This window comes from Myodes glareolus, chromosome 16 (assembly GCF_982192425.1).
Source record: "Myodes glareolus chromosome 16, mMyoGla1.1, whole genome shotgun sequence".
Taxonomy (NCBI): domain Eukaryota; kingdom Metazoa; phylum Chordata; class Mammalia; order Rodentia; family Cricetidae; genus Myodes; species Myodes glareolus.
Genome location: NC_142041.1, coordinates 15,455,423 through 15,478,389, shown reverse-complemented (window position 1 = coordinate 15,478,389; position 22,967 = coordinate 15,455,423). Strand labels below are relative to the sequence as shown.

Below are 22,967 nucleotides of genomic sequence, written 5' to 3'. Positions count from 1 at the left end.
CTGGAGAAAGACAATTCACTCTAAACCAATCTAAGCAATTCATATTTGAAAGACTCGTGAAGGGGAGATCTTACCTGAGCTCTTGAATCAGAGAATCCATTGGTACTGTTCACAAAAACAAAAGTGAAGAAAAGAAAGAAGGAAAAAAGGAAAGAGTAAAGAAAGAAAGGAAGGAAGATAGGAAAGAAAAGAGAGAGTCTCAATTGAGTTTATTTTTTAAACTGTATGACTGAAACTTTCCCCCTACCTAGAGATAACATTAGTGACTGGCTAGGACAGACACCACCTGGCTTCTCCCTGAATGGAACGAGTTTTCTTTCACTATGGTTGTTTTGGAAATAAGAAAGCAGACAACACAGCCCCAAACAGACTCATTCTAGGTTTGATACACTGGGTGGTCTTGGCTCCTTGTTGGTGAGACTGCCCAATGACCTGAAGTTAGAGGTATTTTAAAAAGAAGTCAGAAACAAGAAAATCTTGATTTTTTTCTCTCAATTAAATGTTTTCTTTCTTTCTTTTTCTTTTTTCTTCCTTTCTTTCTTTTTTTGGATTTTCAAGATAGTGTTTCTCTGAGAAACAGTCGTGGCTGTCCTGAAACTCACTCTGTAGACCAGGCTGGCCTTCATTTCATAGGCTTCTACCTCCCGATAGCTGGGATCAAAAGTGTGCACCACCACCACCCAGTGAGAAACTATTTAAAAGAATTTCAAGATTACTGCTTTCATTTATTTATTAATTATTTATTTTTGTGGTTGTGGGGATAGATCTGGTGGCTCACACAAGCATCTACTTGTGTGCCACACAACAGCTCTGAGCATCCACATTTAATACCAGCAAGCAAGCTTCCGGAGGGAAATGTTAACTTCACTAGTAAGTGCTTCAATCTGATCCCAAACAGTTCCTCCATACGGGAGACGGGAGCAAGCTTCAGCACTGTTAATATCAACAGCCTTTCCAAAGAAAGAGCTTTGACTTTCTGCCTGAAAGGCTGGGAGCTAAAGGAAGTCGTGTTGGTAAATACCTGCCTACACAAGGGTAAGCAGCATATGGAGGGAGACAACAGGTGGTTTCCCAAATTACTCACGCTTCGCAAGAACCAGTAGTTCACTTCTAAAAGAACATGTTGGCTCTGTGGAAGGCTGTGTGTGCATCGCCAAAAGTAAAATAAAATAAAAATAAAGACCAAAAATATTTGCAAATTAAAAGACCCACATCTTGAAAGTGTGGTAGAGTGGTATGCTCTGAAAACTCAAAATAAGAGAAACACAGTCCAATCTCTAGAATCCTGCTATCTAGAGCAAGCACGAGCTTATTCTAACTAAAGAGGCAAAAAAGAGATTGACTATTTTTCTTAAGTATATATCCCATCGAGAAGTTTGCCTCACAAAAATTTAAAGCCCTAGAGACACATTATGTCAAATTTAAAGATACAGGATATGATTACGTGAAACGTCATTTAAAGTAAAACTAAATGCCAGTACGGGGTAAAAGCTCTGTTTCCGTGAACAAAAGTCCATACTGCTCACAAGATTACTGTGCATTTGGGATGCATCGATCAATGGCAACAACTGCACACATTTTAACTAAAAATTTCACCCTTGACTGACTGAAAAATGTTGGTACTCTGGATTTTGGTAAGATAGGAATTAACTACGTTGACTGCATATGTAAACACACAGCTAACAATCACACTGCATTTGGGTAGCCAAACCTTCCCAGGAAGACAGGGTTGCTGGGCTCAGCTCTCTTCCGCATGGGCATGAACACCAGAAGGGAGTGTGAAGGACAGCTCTCCAGGATGTTTTCAGAGCCATGGCGAACTAGTTTTCCACTTAGAATTCAGGGTCACAAAAATATAGCTAATTATAATAAAAGTTATTTTCCTTGAGGGGTGTAATTGCCAGTCAATCCTGTTTTCCAGCTGTTTACATCATCAAGGGCCTGTTTATATTTCAATATTACATTACCATCTGTTGGTTACAAAAAAAAAAAAAAAAAAAAAAAAAAAAAGAGGGGTAGCCAGCAAGTTGAACCTTCCAAACATTACTTTCTGGAGCTGCCTGGAACTCCCAGCAGGAAGAATCAAAAAACAAATGTTACCGTTTCACTTGAACTAAGTAGGGATTGGGACTACTAAGCCAGACAGCATAAAAATAAAATTCAGCCTCAGCAGTAAACTGGCAATCCAGTTTTTGTTCCCGTCACTGGAGAGCATCACTCTTGCTACCCAAAGGTTTCTGTGGAGCATTCCCCACTTACTCTTACTACACACAGGGGAAAAGCACAGGCAGTCCCATCCTTCACGGTGTGGTAGGCAGTGTCAGAGAGCCTGCTCACTCACTCACCTTCGGTTCCTTTTGAGAGAGTAGGCAATGATTTATCGTCAACCTCTGCATCCATCTGCAATGTGAACACAAAGTAAGGAGATGATTACTTTGTCACTGATCAGACTGTGAAAACATGTAACTAGACATTCTGAAGATCTCTACAAAGAGCAGAGTATAGCCTTCTGGGTTCCTGCATCCCCTTCGGGCTCTATGGAATCTGGCTGACTGTTTGAGAGTACCACCGAATTTAGAGACACATCTACAGATGCTGGAAACCAGAGATGCTAACAGCAAGGGTGCAGATGGCCTTGGCCACAAGTGTTTGCTAATGATTTGCATACTTATAGAATTCCAAAGACTGCAAAAGGGTTGTCTCTTCGGCGGTGCTTGTGAAATGAAAACTCCAAACAGGAAGACAAAAGATCCAGACTTATTTACTGATTTCAAATGCCTTCAGCTTTCTAGATGCTTTCTAATTATACATCTTCTAAGTTAGGAAAAACAAAAGCCTATGTAAAAATGCAACCCAAAGACAAACGCTTGTAGCAGCTCCCCCAAAAATACCATTAGGAGTTATAACTATCAACATTTACTCTCTGAATTCCAGAAAAATTACAGTCATGATATCACTCAAATATAGAAGAAACGTAAAATCCAAGAGAGGTTCATGGAAGTACCAAATTCCCATCATTACTGAATATTTTAAATGTAATCCAACAAATGATCAAAGGGATACAAAGGCGTCTAAAGCCTTCTGTTTTCATATACTCTGACCCCAAGACATCTACCCATTTTGCTAGAACCCACAAATAACCTCTCAGTTTAATTCACTTTTGCACATTTTCAGAATTCTTAAATGTAAGTAAGGTACTCTGCCTGCGGAAAATGAGAGACAGGCACCAGAAATGCTCTGTGGCTCCAGTCCTTAAAGCCTGACATGAGCCGTGGCAATGTGAATGCCATAGTAATGGGAGCTAGGCTCCACTCTCAGAGGCTAGGTTGTGATTGAAGGCACTGACCTGCCATGGACTTATAATAGGGGAGCAGGTGTGGCAATGATGGACTTTAATTTCCTTTAATAAACCTTTTATGTGCCACACTTTTACTGCCATTTGACGCTCTCCAAGGTCCTGCACATAATAGGTTCATTACTTTTGATTACTATAGTCTATTGAGACAAACAACTCGAGAACACACTATATATTATGTTCAGTTAAACCAATATAGACTATTTATCCATTGTGCATTTTTTCACCTGCAACACTACAGATGAAATTAACAACAGCTCTCGTAAGCTAAAACTATTAAACCCACCAGAACTCTTTTGTCATTGCTTCATAATAATAAACCAATCGTTGAACTGCTTTTTAAATTAGCAAACAAAAAGTGTTCACAGCTTTGACTGAACAGCAGCCGCTTTAGTCTAAATAAAATGGTTCATTGTTATAAATATTTTAAAAGTACACAATAAGAGAAAACAACAATAAAACAGAGGTGGTTTTTTTCCTGTTGATTTTCTTTCTCTTGAAACCATATGAGTTTATGGCAGATGCCTAGGATTAAAAGGGCTTGGTTTACTCAGGATGGCAAGTACTGCGCTGTGAAGTCCCCCTCCTCCCTGGAGGATCTCTGCTGCATATAAAGTGGCTCGGCTCATGCAAACGTAGCTCCGTGTGCTACACAAATAACTAGATTAAGGGAGATCAGTAGCATGTGAGGGTTAAAATGATGAAACACATCACATATTTCCGAGGAAGCTATTCCCATGGGCAGGAATTCACATAAAGCAAGTCTATTATTCAGCAACACAGGTGCTATTAACCTTCCCCAGACACTTAAAAATGCCCCCAACACGAAGATGGTTAAACTCCATGAGTTTCTCTACCAAAACTGGAAGACAGACTGCCAAGAGTTCCAGAAGGCATACAGAAAACTTTCAGAAACCAACTAATATGCAGTATTCTTTTTAGGAACTTTGAGAAGTCAGTCATGGATCCGGGCTTTGTGACCACCTTATGTGGCCACCTCTTCACCATAGTCACTGGGGGTAATGCATAAACACTCCTTGACTGCTCTTAAAATCTCATCTCATAATTATTTTGCTGAGCTATCTTCTCTCCCTCTTTTCCTTCTTCCTTCCTTCCTATTTGGTGCAACATATATCTGCTGAGAGTGTTAGTAAGTTTTGAAGTTGAACTTTTGGGCCTAATGAAAGATATGCAATGGAACAAGGCTATAAATTTATAGGTGGTCTATCTCATGGTCCTTATCTCCTTCACCCTCAACAGCTGTGGTAAGTTCAGTGTCTGTCATGTGGGGAGTAACAATATCAGAAACCGAAAATACATCAACATCTCTTTTTGGTGGAGAATTTTAACATCTGTGAGATGTCTTTCTCTTCTCTTCCATTCTAATTCAAAACCATATCTTATTGGACCATGGCAGAGCTCAGCAGCCCAAAGCACTGTGAAAACACACAAACACACACACACACACACACACAGAGAGAGAGAGAGAGAGAGAGAGAGAGAGAGAGAGAGAGAGAGAGAGAGAGAGACATCAGGTCTTTACTCTCTAGCACTTTATAACTGGGAGCAGGAACTTCTAAATGTTTTTCATTTGTGTTACTTCCCGGGGCCTTGATAAACTGCAAAGAACGTGGTGGTTTTTCTAGAGTCAAACCTCTTACTAGGGCAGCTGTCTTGCTCCAGTCACATAATTCAAGGTGCAGAGACCACTGTGCTGCGCAAGTTTGAAAACTTGGGGTGAAGAAGAGGTTACCATCCTGTCCAGTTCCTCTCAAATTACAAAGTAGGCGTCCGATTGTTACATGAGTCAGGAAAAATGATCTAAATAACATATAATGCAATCTTGAAAATGACAATTCTTAGAAACTGTTTTCCCCATACTAGAAAGTGATATTTGGTTATTTTTCTGGTTAGGCACCAACATGTTACTGAACCAATTTTAATTAAATTGTAAAACTTATGTAAAAAATTCAAAACAGGAATTGATTATAAAAACCTGTCTTATGGATTTTATGCAGCTTTCTCATAGCCCACTTCATTATTTTTTGCAGAAAAATGCAGATATTTCTGAGATGCCTACAAAAAATTCTAATTTACCATTGCTATTTTTCTTGATATGAAACTACATTAAGATAAATTTGCTAGACATGGTGGCACACACCTTTAATTCCAGCACATGAGAAGTAGAAACCGGCAGATCTTGTGAGTTTGAGGCTAGTTAGCCAGGATTCCATAGCAAGTTCCAGGTCAGCATATCTATACCATGAGAGCCTGTCTCAACAAACAAACTGGGAAGAGTTTAGTGTAACATATAGCTCACATGTAACACGTACAGTGTTACAGCAGAAATAGAAAGGTAGTTCCTGTTCAAAATCTAGCTTATAATGCAGCAACATGGGAGGCTTTTTGCAAAAGGCTTTCTGATGTAGTAGTCAAGCAAAAGTAAGAACAAACTGCAAGCTGGGAAAAAATTAATAAGATGAAGAAAATCAATAAACTGCAGAGGATATATAAGAATCGGGAGTAGGAACAACAGATACACAATGAAGAGGAAAAATAAGCACAAAATGAGATCATAGTTGGAAGATGTTATTTGGCATCTTTACTCACACACCTACATAGAGATGTATGAACGAGTTCCTAGCTATTGTTACCTGACAATCTTTTCTAACCAGCACTTATTACATCAAGGGCAAAAAGCAGGTTGCTACCTCAACACTGCAGTGCAGAGATCTGAAACCTACTTTGGGTTTGAGTGTCTTCTTAGCGGCAGGGTTCAAGGAACACCATACAGAATTCACAAACGCAAACTCACTTGTATTTTGCCTTTTCTTCAACAAAGATCTACGCAATAACAGTAGGGCAGATTCATAGAGTCTGGTTCTTAGGAGAAGGGCGGGTTCAAAACACACGGGAAAGTCATGGTAATAATTCTGTTTTGCGGCAATTTCTGAAAACTCATACACAGCTAATATTGTATTGATATCTTCCTCAAATGGGGCTTTTAATTTGAGAAATTCTTCCAATATATCCAATCATTTCCCTTCTTTTAAAGTTTTTATTTTTCTTTGTGTGCTTTGTTTATGGGAGAGAAGTCATTGTATGTGGAGGAGGGTACTTGGGTATATGGCTGTGCGTGCACGCATGTGCATGTGAAGGACAGGGTCAACCTTGGGTGTCATTCTTCAGTAACTAGCCATTTTATTTTTTGAGACAGTGATCTGGGGCACGCAGATTCAGACAGATGGGCAGACTAAAGAATTCCAAGAACCTTCCTGTCTTCATCTGTCCAGTATTGGATTTACAAGTACACACCACTATGTCTGATTTTTCACACAGATACTGGGAATTGAACTCAGGTCCTCACACTTGGGCAAAAAGATCTTTTATCAATCAAGCCATGTTTTGATTTCTTTTCATTTCTTAAGCAGGGTTCATTGTGTTCCTTTCCTGGCATGTTTGAAATAGCAATATTTTATTAAACTACATTATGTAATTATATTACATTATTCTTGTGAGATACTCTCTCTGATATAATTATTTATGATGGTGGTAAGGACTGAACTCAGGACCTTGCATCTGCTAAGCAAGTGCCTTTCTTATGATTTCTATTCCCAGCTCATGAAATGTCCTTTGGACCCTGAGAAATTCATGGCAGAATGAGGAGGCTGTCTAGTTGCTGTACTGGAAGGTCCTGGAATTCTCACCCTGAGATCTTGTATATCCCTCATGGATAGTTCCTTACCAGAAGTAAAATTTACAAAAATGGTGAAGAGAAATCTAAGAAACTAGAAAAGGCCTGAAAGTCAAGAAAAGTGAAAACTAGAGGATGCCAGTCTACCGGAAAGAAGTTTGTCCAGCGGGAGGACAAAGAGGCCGATATTAGGTGTCCTTTCTTTCAATGTTGGCGTCTTCTAAACAAAGCTGTGGATCAGTCCAAAGCAGTGGCCGAGGTGTCCCCTTTATGTAAGGAGAAACTGGGCAGTGATAGCAAGTAGAGAAGGATGCTGATGTGTGAGAAACGCTGACCTACAATATTTGATTTTTCCATCCTTACCCTCCTATTTGTCTAGCTTTTAATATAGTTATTGATTACTTAGGAAGAATAGAAGAATATTCAATGTCAACCTTTTCAAAAATGTAAACTTTAGCAAAATGATTTCCTATATCCTCCACGGTGACATATTTACAAGCATTTTCTAATTCTCACTTATTGAAGGCACCCTGTTCTCGGTTCTAGTTCTCCAATCTGCATGCCTATTTCTATGTGGTTTTTGATTCTGTATAGAAGGCTGAGGGATTGAGTGGCATGTCCAGTTCAGATTTATGATTCTTCTTGTCTCCTTTAGCCCTTCTTAATCCCCTGGCAAACAGCAAACCTGAAGGAGGAAGGAGATTCACACTGCTATCGATCGAGTTCTCTAGGCAACAGCTCTACCCACGGACCACACTTACGCACATTACTCAGAGGTGAATGAGTTTCCAAAGAGAACTTTCTAGGCTCCCTGAGAAATGTAACATCAGCAAGAGGAAATAGCCTCGACCTGAGAGAAGCTCAAGAAATGTTATAGCGGAGACTTTATTTACCTTGTCTTTCCAATCCCCAGTCCCTGCCACTGTTGTAGAGTCTCTCCAGAAACTTTATACAACGGGCAACGCTGAATGCAAACCAAAGCCATATGTCTACATCTTTCTGCCAAATAGTTCTATTATTCCCAAAGGTAACGGACGTATGCCGAAGATTTCTATTAGCTGCTATGCCGTGGCCTCAGAGGCACAGTTTTGTGACAGGGGAAGAGGGGCAAGGGCATTGCCAGGTTTAGGCTTTCGGCGTTTTGTGTATTTTAAAAATATGCCCCATTTAAACATAACATAAGGCAGGCAATACATAAAAGGCCTTCGGCAGCTTTTCTTCTTCATAGTTTGAGATATATCTGCTGCAAAATATACAAATTTTAGAAAATAATTACTTCGGAAGACATTTATTATTACAAATAGACTTTTCTGCCAAGGACAATCAAATCTTCACTTTTTAGTGTTTATTGAAACTATCCCTGGAAGTCACTTGAAATACTTTTAAGAACATGTTTTTAAAATATCTTTAAGCTAACTAATCTCTAATACAAATGAACTCATATTAAATTCTTAAATCTGTTTTAACCATGAACCTTTCTGTAAGGGCAGACACAAACAACTAGAAGTGTAAAGCTTTGTGGCCTCTGAGGATGTCAGCTGCTTAGCAGTTTAAAACAGGGAGCTCGCTGTGCACTGAAGCAGTCGCAATTGAAACTCAGAAGCAACAATAAATTTCAAGACAAATCCACATGGATGACCACTGCTGACAGGACAGTCTTTATATAAATTCTTTAAGTTGTTTTTCTTTCAATATATTTTATTTTTAATAATAAAAATGAGAGCACACCACTCTTTCTTCAGGTAACCTGTATGGCAATATTTTTGTTCAATTTAGTGGAAAATCTTGGAATTCATCCTAGTGGAAAGAAAAAAGTTAAAAAAAAAAAGAAAGCATATCAGGCTGGACAAGAAAAATGCTTATTTAAATGAACTTCAGTGAACAACATGTTGGCATCCTTTGCCTGTAATTTGGTGGGTCGCAATGAAATTGTTATACTACAAATTGTATTGTTATTAATAATTTTCTGATTGTTTTGTGGCATTAAGTATTAAAGCAAGGAACTTATGCATGGTAGATGTGCACGTTACTACTGTGTTATATCTCCAGTCCTATTATTACTATTATTATTGTTGGTGTTGTTGTTATTATTATTATTATTATTATTAATCTTGGCCATCAAAAGAAAAACTTAGGTCACAGTTTGCAATGAACTCTAGTGATGAAGCTGCAAAAGACAGAATGAACTCGCTGTTACTCAGAGTTGCTCTGAAAGAGGCCAGTAAAGATGCTGTTAATCCCAGGGCCAGTGTTGTTACTTCCTTTCAACTTGGAAACAACTTGCTTTTGGTTTACTTTACTGTTGAGTCACCGTGCACAAGACTGCATCACCTCTACTAGATTCCAGGATGAAAACAAACAACAATAACCTAATCCCGAAAACCAGTGTAATGCACTCTGCATCCTAGAGAGGTCCCTGCTCTACTAACGCCACGTGCATGTGCCCATGGTTAAAAGTTTACCGCTGGCAGGTCTGACGTTTTAAGACAGAAGCTTCCCACCTTCCTTGCAGGGGACTTCTGCGACTGGCCTTTCACCTTGGACAGTGCACTGAAGCAGCGGCCTCAGAGTCACAGGTGCCTGCTCCTTGCAGCCTTCGACCAGGCATGGATCAGAAGCTTTTTCTACTCAAGTCAGCAACTGTGGCTGTGTAGGAGGATCAGGGAGCAAATTCCCACATAGGACAGACTACTGCCCATGTGGAAGAATGGAAGAGGAGCACTGCGGCTTGAGAATTCTTACTTTGTATTTGGGCACAACTTAAAAAAATTTTCTTATAAAAAAAGGTTTTTGGCTCATTCTGCTGCACTCTTGGTTCAGAAAGAGTTCTGAAGCTTTCCACCTGCCTAGTTCCCTTTGTTTGCCACACACCAACCTAAAACAAAAGATCCTGGAAGCAGTCACACTGGTGAACAAAGCTCTTTCTAAATCCTCAAAGTAATGGCTTTCTGTCTAATGCCCTATCGTGTTATGTATTTATTAGCAATACATTTTCCATTTATTTTCTCAAAGATTGCCAATAAAGAACTGAATCACATAAGGGAGTAGCTGTAAAGCCTCCGAGTTCCCTAATGTCAAACTCATTAGCATCAGAATAAGCACACAGCAGCACGTCATCTGCACAATTGCAATTTTTTACTACTTTTAATAGCGTTTCTCAAAGGGCTCATTTTCAACTTTCTTCAGTGGTTAGTTGGGTCTCCTGGGAGAAGGAGCTTCCTGATGCTCACAGCTTCTACTCAGCAGCCTCGGCGTTTGCTGTCAGATGCGTCAGCCCTCTGCCCTAACCCCATCTGCTGTGACTTCCCTCCCTGGAGACGGGAATGGAGGCAGCACAGCTGAGATCTGCTTGAGAAGTGTGCAGAGGGTGCGGAGGAAAGATAAGTTTAGGAATATGATTTGGCATGCAGAAGCCCAGGACGTGGAAGCACAGGGAAAGACGAATGGGAAGCAGGGCTCTTAGGATGCTACACTGGGAGTCTGTGGCTCCAGGTCCACCCAGCTCCTCTTTGGAAGCCCGTCATAATCAAACAGGAACCTCCCACTGCAACCTGTGTTCCTACATGTGCACCACAACAAGGAGACACATTCAAAACCCCATTTTTATTAAATGTTATTTTTTTTTAGGTTTTAACAATCATCCTTTGCCATTATTTAGTTGTTCTGTGTGTTCTTAAAAAAAACCCACCTTTTTTCCAACTTAAATGTATAATAGCCCATGGGGAATGATGGTACATACTGTTAATTCCAGCATTTGGAAGGCAGAGGCAGGCAGATCTCAGTGAGTCTGAGGTCAGCGTGGACTACCAAATGAGTTCCAGGACAGCCAGGACTGTTACACAGAGAATCTCTCTCTCTCAAAACAAAAAACAAGAACAAAACAACAAAAACAACAACAAAAAAGAGTTCCCCTCAGGCCTGGGTTCTTTACCAAGCACCAAGGACTCCCAGCCATTCTAGTTCTGCCTGCAGGCATGCACTCACTCTCAAGGTAGCCCCCACTTTCCTGAAACAACAGCCTTACAAGGTGAAACCACTTGGCAATAAAGGTGTGGCAGACCAATGGGCTGCACATCATTTTCTAATTAATGGTTCATATGCTCAGATGTCTCGGCTCCTGAAATCATCACCAAGTACTCCATTTGCTGACTTCTTTTTCTAAAAAGAATTAGAGGATGTCAGCCCTTAATAACTGCCTCATGGATGAGTACCTGCTTCTGAAAAAGACAGTTCTGTTCAGATCTATGATGCAGTATGATGAATTTGGCATGGTATTTCAAAGAAACCTGCATTATTTGAGGTAGTGTTTTGTTCTTGTGGATGAATGGACTAAGTGAATTGATCAATATGTCAACTGTGACCCCCAAATGGAGAACTGTAGGTTTACATATAGTTCTAAATGAAACAATATTTATTAAGTCTTCAAGACTAAATGTAAGGTGAAAAGTTTGGTGAAGGAGCAAACAAATTTGTCAATCAATATGTGCACGATGCACAACTTCTGGTCTAACCAGAACTCACCACCATTAGCCAATGTGGTCTAACTAATATGACCTCACCACCACCATCAATGGGTTCTAACATGATGTCACCACGACCATCACTGTGGTCTAGCATGACCTCAACACCATCATCAATGTGTTATAACTAACATGACATCACAACCAACATCAATGGGTTCTAACATGACATCACTACCACCATCATTGTAGTCTAACATGACCTCACCACCATCAATGTGTTCTAACAGGACCTCACCACTACATCAATGTGTGCTAACAACATGACATCACCACCACCATCACTGAGGTCTAACATGACCTCAGTACCACCATCAATGTGTTCTAACATTAATTCACTACCGCCATCAATATGTTTTAACATGATCTCCTCACCACCCTCAATTCCATGTAACTAACAGGAGCTCACTGTCACTGCCAATATTCTTGTAGGATTCTGCAGTCCTCTCAGAAGCCTGCAGAGTCTCCGAAGACCACTCAGATTTATTTCTTTACCAAGTTCACATAACACCAGCATCTTTTCTCATGGATCACTACTTCTCGAGGTCCTGCTTCAATTTCTAACACTTTTACTGTCTCATGCACTGCTCTGACTTTTAACAGTTTCACTGTCTAAATGAAAGAAAGGGTTTATCTTTGATTTGTCTATGTTGGGGGAAAATAATACAAATTCTTTGCAGTGCCAAACTTTAAGACTTATTTTACATTGATGAGAATAATGATTTAAGTTACAGTCAAATTTTGTGAAATAATATACTATTATATCATATGCATGTGAGTGCTTACATGTTTAATATCCCATACCACTATACTTATATACATATTAGTTTATATGTATATATAATATTGATGACTTTTTGCAAGCACAATGCAATTCTCTCAGTTTCCAGTTGTTATTTTATTTCTTCTAATTCCTGTTGACATTTAATTCTATTTATATCTTTTGAGGGTTTTTTGATTTATTTGTTTTGGTTTGGTTGTTTGGAATCCTAGTCTCAATAAACCATTGTCCATTAGAGCACACAATTCTCTATTTAGGAAATGATGCATCAAATTTTTGTGATTCTGTTGTCACGTAATGTTTATGTTGTTGAAAAGAAATTTCTTCTGCTGAAGCTCTCCAGGTTGGAGAATAGAGAATATGCTTGTTTTCTAGACCAAGTCAAAGCAAGTATGAGTTTCATTTAAGTCTTTTAGGCAAATAAAAGTGCTTCTTGTTGTCCATAATCTTTTTCCACAACCAGACCACAGTCAGGTATGCGAGCACAGCAGGAGTGGGACAGGAGGTTCTGTAAGGCTGGCATAGTCCACAGGGAAAACAGGTCCTACTGCACAGTGAGGCAGGAGAATCATTTAGGATTCAGAAAGATGTTACCAATTATCAATCATTGGATATTTGATAAGATGAATTATTTTACAATATTTATCAAATTACCTTTCATCATGCACTTTTAATATTTTATGCCTCCTTGACTTATCACTAAAGTTCAAATACGGACTAAACTTCAATACAGCTAGGCATTTAAAAAGAACGAAGTAAGACCTATCAATTAATTAGTGGTACTAATTACCACTGAGGGATTTAGTTGAATTTTCAGTAATTTGTCCAGGTTTTGAATCTTTGTCCTACAAAGATTTTAAGAAATCTTAAGTGCAAGAAATTCTATTAGCAACTTTGATTTGCTTTCAGAACAAGTCATTTTTGCTTAGAAGCTGAAGTCATACAGAGGACAGAAACAATGGTGGCTTCCACTGTCATACAGACAAGTCAATTACATTTGCACAAGTATGCTTTTTCATATTGATATTTGTTCTTTCAATCCCTTAAAGTCTGAAGTAATTTCAATATCTTATGTAAGACCTCTATTTCTCCCTCAAAATGATTTAACTTTTACCTGATTTAAGCAACAAAATAGCCCTCAAAGATACTTAAAGCCATGTGGTAATTAACATAACTGCATTTAGATGCCATTCATGACTGATAATTCCAACACCTTGTGGGAAAAAAAGTTGCATGCTGTAAACATTATAAACATATTCAAATAAGCTTAACACAATCTGCCATGCTTATTTCTGCCTAGATCATGGACCAGCGAAATGGTTAATGCAAATGGATTTATAATTTGCTTTGGGGGGCCAGTTTCTTCTCCTTATTTATTAGCCCAGCTGATGGGGCAGATTTGATGAGGCACTTCTGGAATAATTGAGTCATCACACAAAGAAGGCTGCTAGCATTCAGAGTGGTTTTATCAGCAGCAAGCAGGCCTGATTACTGACAATTACACTCTGATCCGGTGATGGAGGAGAAAGAGCCAACGAGTGGGAAATGTCCGTGTTTCTATCCAGGAATAATTTCTACATTCATTTTACATGCTAAGTGTTTCCTATCTCTGCATAATAAACTGTAAACAGGAATAGATGGCACAATGTCCCTTAATATTTCCTGGTAATGAAGACACAAATGTACAGTGAATGCTGATAAATATAGATGAAACATAAGCTATTCTCCCAGTCTGTATTGTTACCTTTAAAACAAATGCATTTTTGTGGTAAAAGCATAATCATAGCTAATGCAAAAAAATGACAGAAGATTGAAACTGTCCTTGTAACTACATAGAAACTTTGCAAAAGTCCTGTTAATCACAGCTGCCTTAAAGACTGATAAGCTGAAGGTGAAGTCGAGGAACCATGCCATTCTGGGTCTCAAGGGGCAACTGTGCAAAACTCCTTGAGTTAGATGCAGCAGAGGACAGTGCGACAGTGGCCTCTGTCAACACGCAGAAAGAACACAACTAAACTCTAACAGAAAAAACAACGAGGCTATCACTGAAGACATCTTCCCCATTATGGATCTCAAGGCTTTCCAACAAAAGACATCTGATAGTGAATAACAAAGTTGCCTGTGGCCGTTGGTCTTCCATGAGCAATGAGTTATGTTCAGCAGGCAGTTTTTAACCAACTTGTTTACAACGTGGCATATCCACAAAGCACCGTGCACAAACATGTATCTGACAGAGCTGTCTGCTCAGCTCAATTCTGACTCAGAATTCACTTTGAAATGCCCAGAGAACAGGAAGATTGATACTTCTTAATGTGCCATCTTAGATTTTAGTGGAAACACTCTAATTTCTTAGAATAACGAGTTTCTTCATTTAAAAACCCAATCAGAAGTGAAGCCAGGAATAATGAACCTGCCTGGATCTGTTTGCATATTCTTTTCTCTAAAGTCCCTTCCTGGCTTCCAAAGAAATAAAAGTTATTCTCTGTTCTCCTCTGGTAACTATGGAAACCATGTTTTATTACACTAACCACTTAACTTCAAAGCTTATGTTACAACTAAATGTGCTATTTTGAGTAAATCTATACTAAACATCCTTATAATGTCAAAACACTTTCATTGGAGTTCAAAGAGCACTTGTTGATTAAAAAACAAGGCTTTTCATTATGCAAAGGAAATTTTATCTCTTTAAGCTATTTTATTATATAGATGGTCACACAATATTTTTGATATTGTTGGACATTTTCCACTTTCCTTACCACTTTCAAGAGGTTCTTTAGAATAGTTCAACAAGGCTGCTACTTTTCTCAATACTAACTGTTTGGTTCTCATTAACATCTTCACAATATTCTTTAAATATGAATTAAGAAAAAAACTATAGCCATTTGTCTTCATTATCTGATAGTGAAAATGAAATGCGAGAATCTACTGAAGTTTGAAAAGAAAATAACATGCCTCTCAGCTGTTGAAGCCAATGAGCTAATGGATTTTGGAAAAATAATCTTTAGTCTTCTCATTATAAACAGAACTCTTTAATATAGATTGTTTTCTTCTAAAATATACTATTAATGGTTCAATATACAGTTAGTGAACAACAATATACATGTTGTTCCAAGGGAAATAATGGGTATAAAAAGTATTTAAGGCTCAATTCTTTCACTCAACAGTACAATCAGGCAAGTCACGGCTTCCAATATAATACTGAAAGTCCTGAGATCGAGGGCACAGAGGAATTAGTGGACACAAGGGGGGCCTAGACAATCTTCAGATTATTGTGATTCCTGAGACGTTCAGAGAATGCCTGAATAAAGTAGGAAACAGTTCTCAAATACCAGCTGAAAGGATGCCAGTGGTCAAACAGGCTTGGACCATGCATTAAAGGTATGGTTTTAAGCAGTTGTGAAAGGGTCCAAGACAGTAGGTGGCTAAATTAACTAGCTGGAATTAAATGTCTTTAATTTGTTGGTTTGATATGTAACTTTCCAAGAAAGTTCTCCCTTCAGGGTGAGAACTGCAAAATCCACCCACATCCATGATAGACAGCATCCCTCAGAATCCTGTACTCCAAGAGAATTTTGATGGCCTGTCCTTCTGATAAGTAGGTTCTGACTTGCTCTCTACTGACTCAAGTCTTTCCGCTTTTGCCTAGGCTCAGGTAAGAGCACGGATGGAGAGTTGTGTCCCCTAGAAACCGTTTTATGGCACTGTATGTGCTCAGCCCATACTGTTCAGCTGAAAAAAGCACAAAATGATTACTTTCAGATTCTTGAGATTATAGCTTATCAATTGATTTAAATAAATTCCAGGCACACAGCATCTGGGATATTGTAGGTTTAGTCATTTTGGTTATTCTGGCAGCTGAAGAAAATGAACAGGGTCTGCTTGTTGGTTGAGATAAGGTACATCTGCTGTATACCCCAGGTGACCTCATATGCACACACCCTGGGATTAGAATTCTAGGTCACATCACCAGCATTTTTTTCTTCCTCTGTGTTAAGATAGTTCCCCAGTGCAAAGAAGACATGGCGTGAATTGTGACAGATCTATTCCTGATTTTTAACCAATGTTGACTTTTGCTTCATTTACATGAAAAATTACATAACCTTGAATTGGTTCTTCTTGAGAAATAAATGCCAAATCTGAAATGAAATACAGTTAGCCAGATTTTGGAAAATGACTGGCCTAGAAAGGCTGCTAACCCATTTAAGATCTATAAGAACCACGTTCTTATAGTCTCCTTTTTCTCATTCACAATTTACCAGAAAGTCCTGACCATTGGCCACCTTCATTTAACTTGAAATTGATGAGTTTGATATGGAGCTAACCATTTCCAGGAAGAAAGACAAAGGATGTCTAGCAATACATGAAGGGAGATAGAATTTACCAAACCAATGTCTCTCATCTTTACTGGAGTCTTATCAGGAAACATGAGTTTCATAGGCACTATACCCGACAATGTCCCTTCATCAGCATGACATGCCTATGGGAATTCCATGTTACCACCACTTTACACACACAGAGAGGGCAGTCAAGTAAGATCATTACCATCCTCTGTGTCATACATGTGACAAGCAAGCAGTTCACATGGCAGCCTCTGCTTTCATGTATAAACTGAACTTCTGCAGTAGAGAGAGACCTGGCTTCTGCCCTCTCTGATAATCCATTATTCTTACCCAACCTCATGTTCACTCAGGCTCACTGAAGGGGTCAATAAAATATGCATTCCTTTTCTTTTTCAGTAAAATAGCTACCACATTTATAGACAGATGATACGTTTCATTTTTGGAAGGGAGAAGTGTTATAAAATGGAAGATATAATCACTGGGTGTCAATAATTATCATTTACATTCCCGAGTAAATAATAGTAAATAATCTTAGACTATTACGTTAAGTCTCTTAAGAATTTGTTTCGGGCCGGGCGGTGGTGGCGCATGCCTTTAATCCCAGCACTTGGGAGGCAGAGGCAGGCGGATCTCTGTGAGTTCGAGGCCAGCCTGGTCTACAAGAGCTAGTTCCAGGACAGGCACCAAAAACTACAGAGAAACCCTGTCTCAAAAAAAAAAAAGAATTTGTTTTGGGGTTGAAGAGATGACTTAGTGGTTAAGAGCACTGACTGCTCTTCCAAAGGACTCAGGTTCAATTCCCAGCACCCACATGGCAGCTCACAACTGTCTGTAACTCCAAGATCTGACACCCTCCCACAGACATACATGCAGGCACAATACCAATGTATATAAAATAAAAGTAAATAAAATTTAAAAAGAAGAATTTGTTCCATTCAGAAAAAGTATAGTCTTTCTAGGATTTATGTTACTGGCTGTAGATATATATCCTACCTATTGGTTGGCTTATTCTATTATTTCTCTTTTATTTCATTGAGATTCAAAAACTTGGGAGATTTAGAAAAACAGACCTATTGTTATTTTAGAGTTGTGGAGGCCTTGGAGTCTTCTTATGGTCTCATTAGTGTGAGATAAAGTCAGGTTGCTCTGTAAGGAACAATGTGTGTTCTCACTCAGCTGGCTTGACAGAGTTCAGGTCCTTACTCCTGACAACATGGAGCGGCTGGATGACACTGGATGACTCCTGCCTCAAAGGGCTGACATTTTCCTTGACTAAGTCCCCTTCCTCTTCAGATCTGGAAGGAGTGGCTTGGTTCACTCTATCCTGTGTTAACTCCCTGACTTATTATACTGTCCTTTCCATAAGAACCGTGGATAGGTGGCTCTTCCTCCATTGTCCAGGATATTCTTCCCTTCTCACAGTTAACAGACTCATATACCCTCTGCTTTGCAAGGTAACACATTCACCAACTTCAGACACATGTTTGGGAGGGGGACAATCACCCCGTGCACCACAATCTCTTGTCACCTACACGAATCCTTAATTTTTATGACTCGTACCCCTCATTAGCACACAGGTGATGGCACAAATCTTAGTACCGATATTATTAAATTCCAGCATCCTTATTGGTTCTCTAAAATCAAGTTTCTTCTTTTGTATTTCTGAAGGACACTGACATTGGAAAGGCATTTTGGAAGGGAATTTTAGTTTTAATTAGGCGCCACTTACCTTCCCTAGCAGCTATTGAATTTGAACCAGAGAGTTGCCATTGCTACAGATGGACGCATCATCAGAGAAAATATGAAAAGAAGAAAAGAGAAAAGTTAATTAAACATCAATTATCTACAGTTTATTAACTTCATCAAACACTATTTGAGAGCAGTGATTCTCAATCTGTGGATTGTGACTCCTCTGAAAACCTCTATGTCCAGAAATAGTTACATTACAATTAATAACAGTTGAAAAATTACAGTTAGGAAGTAGCAAAGAAAAATAATTTTATGCTTGGGGTCACCACAACATGAGAAACTGGGTTAAAGTGGTACAGCCTTAGGAAGGTTGAGAACCACTGCATTAGAGTAATAGGCAAACCGAGCGACAGAATACGAGTCAGGGCAGTACCACATTCAGGATCCAGAGAGATTATTTTAAAAACTATCCGATAACAAGGAAAACAGGTGTCTACTATTAAAAGAAAACACTGTTTGTGTCTGAGACCTTAACACATAAGTACTTTGAAAACCTTTTCTAGGGACACACCTGAGAGAGAAAATGAATTATCAATGATAGTCTTTAAAAAAAGAATCAGTGGTTTAACACTAATTTCTAATCAGATCCTACAGAAAGGAACAGCCCGCATGGCAGCTGTACTTTTCCCAGGGTTAATTACCTTTCACTGCTCTCTACTAATGAGTCAGCTGTTCCTGCCACCACACACTACCCTGGTTCATCTGGAGCTGGAGCTGTGGGCAAACACGGGAGTGACAGACCTATTTACATATGGGGGTGCTGTAAAGATTTCAAAAGGATTTTTTTAAATCCTTTCCTGCTCATATGTTTCCATGATATAATGATTTTTGACAAATAAGGCTTTATTTGATCAATGACTCTTGTGCCTTGGAAACGGGGTTCGTCACTGCTAACTATAGAACAGTAAAAGCCTGGGAAGGAGGTGAACTTCGCTGCGCCCTCAGAAGCTTTGTGCCCCTTGTTCTTTAGTGCCACAGCATGGCGAAAGCCCTGCTGTAATCAAAGACAAATAACCTCTCATGTGTGCGGTTTCCTTCACTTATAAAAAGATTCCCTTAAAACAGTTAAGTTACTGAAAATTAAATTCATCAGTAGAAAAGAGATTAAGAGAAAAGGATACCTGGTATAGCTTTAGAACTGCAAAGTAAAAATCAAAAATTTAGAAACTTGGAAGTTATGTCTTTGTCTGTAACAAATCATCATTGTATATGAGATCATTACTAGACAGAATACACACACGTACATATATGTGGCTGTGTATACATATGCCTACAGGCTATAGATGATTTACTAACTATATTACAGTCCTTTTAAGAAAATTACAGTTCTCTTTCTGTCACATGACATAGAAACTGTGTGCCCTAGTAAAATTTGAACAGTTTATTGAAGAAGTTTATAAATCTCTTTGCCCTTTTATTCCAGAGGTAGCTGGGGGGGCTAGACAAACAAACAGTAAAGTAGCATGGAGTTCTTCTTGAACATACTCCAAATGCCTTTGAATGAATGATCCACTCCTACTGGAAAGTTCCAGACTCTAAATCCTAAACTCTTAGACCAGTGACTGTTGGGCTTTCATACACATGGAGACCACCTAGGTATCTTGCTACTAGGCAGGATCTCGTGTAAACACTGCAAAGTCGGGTGTGACCTCATTGTTCATGGAACACCAGGTGCTCCTATTATTCCATAGCCAAGAAACAGGGTGGTGGTCCTTAAGCATTAGTCTGCATCAGAGTTGTGCAGAAGTTTGATCCAGCCCAGAGAACTGATTATACAGTTAGGGAGGGGGACCTGACCTTAGAATGTGTGCCACTAACAAATGCTGATCATTGGAGACTGCACTTTGCTAACCCCTGCCTTCACTATGCATTACTAAGCACACCAAAGAGTCCCCAAACACAAAGGCTAGCAGATGCCCGTATGGAACAGACAAGTATGTCCTCTTTATTCAGAACCATTTGTTTGCTCGAGCACTAATGCCTCATGATAGAAAGGAACAGATACAAGCTGAATGTTCTGTCCCAACATTGAAGCTCATCCTGAAAAACACTTTACAGATTACTGAGCTTATTCTTCCCTTTAGATGGGCCCGTTCACGTCAAGAAAGAAACAACAGTTGTGTTCTTCATTACAGGTGTGATTATCAAACGTAAGCTCACAAATTAAGACTTTGCACAACATTTAAATTTTCAGAAAGCAACTAAAACATGGAAAGAAATTGATTACAAATTATATAATAAAGACAAATTAAAATGTCAAACCATGATAAAAATTCCTTGAGACATTCAGTGTCTCAAGGACACTGATTACTAATTCCTCCAAATGGCACAGTATATTTCTGATACACACTCATATGAGAAGTGTTCTGTATTGATTATGGCTATTTTGAAGGACACATTATACTAGAAACTTCTCAGAGTATGGAAAAGCCTGTTTTTCATTTACCAAAAAATATATTTGAATTGCCTTTCATGTAGATAGCTCAGTGTCAGAGCCCTAACCAGGGTATTTTGCAACACTGTTAGGAGGAATAATAAGAGAAATTGGAGTGAAGCATCTTCCTGGTGTGTTTTAGTAAGGAAACGGAGAGTCTCTGAACAGTAGGCTCTCACGAAGCAAATGCCAGGCGCTTTGGCATTGATCTCTCCAGGACAGGGAAGATTGTCCTGGACACCAGCATATATACCAGAACTCCAATAAAGTTCCGAGCATAGGGCTTCATGCATGTGGATTCAGTAAACGCATTAAAGATTTTAAAGGTAGCAGTGCTCTTTCTGAGTTACTTGGTTCTGATGTTAATCTCATCTAAACATAAGGGGACAGTAATATCACAAATAGTAAATTCACTTAATATCTGTGTAACGGATGATCTTGATACAGAATAGAATTATTTAGGGGAGCTACTAGCTTATACACTGTATTAATCTTTCAGCACCTATTTACCCGGAAAAAAGAAGCCAGGCAAACTCTAGTACTCTGCAAATGGCAGACATGCAGGTTCTGCATGTTGATAGGGAAGATAATTCTGTCATACAAATCAAAGAGACAATCAAGTAAGGATCTTTGAGATGCAGAAGTTGAACTCGTTTAATGATGACTTAGGAGAACAACCTGACAGGTTTGATAATAACTGGGCCCCAGAGTACAAACACCAAGTTACAAAGTTTGAGAGAAAACTCAAATGAACAGATTTTGGTCATGTTTTTTAAAAAAAAGGTACAAGAATAAAATTCTTTAAAACTATGGAAACCCTGTCCTTAAAATGTAATCTGGGCAATGTGTTTTCATACAAGCTTTGAATGCAGATAAACAATGACGTGGGCTGAAAGTGCAAAGGGATGCTAACCGATGCCCCTCTTTATATGGCTTTTAAGAATGATAATGAATCTGACTGTACAAATGTGGTCATTTGAACATGCAGGGTTGCTGTTTCATGTGATGCCTCAGAGGTCAGTCCAGCTCAAATCATGCTGCCTGTATTATTTATCCAGTTCCATCATCAACCACCAGACCTTTGCTGAATCAGCATGGTTAGTGTTGGTAGACACTGAGGGAATCTGATCTTCTTCATTTCTTTTTAAAATTATTTATTTCATTGACATTGATAAGTTAGAATTATACACATTTATAGACATAAAGTGGAATTAATGAATCAGGCTAATTAACATACCTATTCAGCTCCAAATATTTATCAGTTATTCATCTACTCTAACAGAGACATTGGACTTTCTTTGACCATCTTCCCATGATCCCATCTCCAATATAACCACTAGTCAGCTGTCTGAGTCTATGTGTTTAATTTTTCTTGGTTTTCTATCACATGACAGTTTTCTGAAAACAAGCATGCAGAAATAAAATTCCTTCAAACTATGGAATCCCTGCTCTTAAAGACCTAATTCATACGATGTGTTTTCTAAGCTGACAAGAATGCTCTTGAACATAGCATCTTGCCACCATTAGCTAGAAAGGCTTTCTTTCATCTCCCTCTCTCTTTCTTTTCCCCATGTGTTCCTGTGAGAAGTCTCACCTGCCTCCTCCCAGCCCCACCTGCTCTTCTCAGACTGGAAGCCCTTGTGAGGAAGGATGAGTGACTCCACCTCCCCTCCAGGAGCAGGTGTCCAGCCAGACTGATGTCATTTGAATGAGGACCAGCCTGCTAATTAATAAGATAAGAAGACTCCAGGGTAAGACCACGTTCTCTGTGGTATGTATGTTAGGAAAATAATACATTAAATCAATGCATTAAATATTTACAGATAAAACATGCAAGCTCCCACAGCATGTGCAAAAGCAGTAAGCAAAAAGTATACATTCAGAGTAGATAATGTGATGAACAAATACAGAGTTCAAGCTGGTTATCTTGTTCTATTGATGCTATACCTGAAAAGGAAAGAGCATCTTTTTAGCTTTTGTTTGTTTTGTTTGGAGAGATCTCACTGTTTAACCCAGACTGTCCAGGAACTAACTATGCAGTCTAGACTGGCCTCAAACTCACAACAATTTTTCTGCCTTGGACTCTTCAGTGTT

The 22,967-nt window shown here is 38.9% G+C and overlaps 1 protein-coding gene across 5 annotated transcripts in view; it reads right to left on the bottom strand.

Moving 5' to 3' along the window:
* Positions 1–22,967, bottom strand: part of St18 (ST18 C2H2C-type zinc finger transcription factor) — a 133,865-nt gene that overhangs the window by 93,291 nt on the left and 17,607 nt on the right. For 3 of the 5 annotated variants that reach the window (XM_048420497.3, XM_085677084.2, XM_085677083.2), the window contains 3 exons: positions 18,420–18,462; positions 2,346–2,400; positions 75–105 (listed from right to left, as the gene is read on the bottom strand). In XM_048420497.3, coding sequence (XP_048276454.3) covers positions 75–105; positions 2,346–2,400 — 86 coding nt within the window. In that variant the 5' untranslated portion in view covers positions 18,420–18,462. The remainder of the gene's footprint in view (positions 1–74; positions 106–2,345; positions 2,401–18,419; positions 18,463–22,967) is intronic. The other 2 variants (XM_085677086.2, XM_085677087.2) reach the window with 1 other exon arrangement.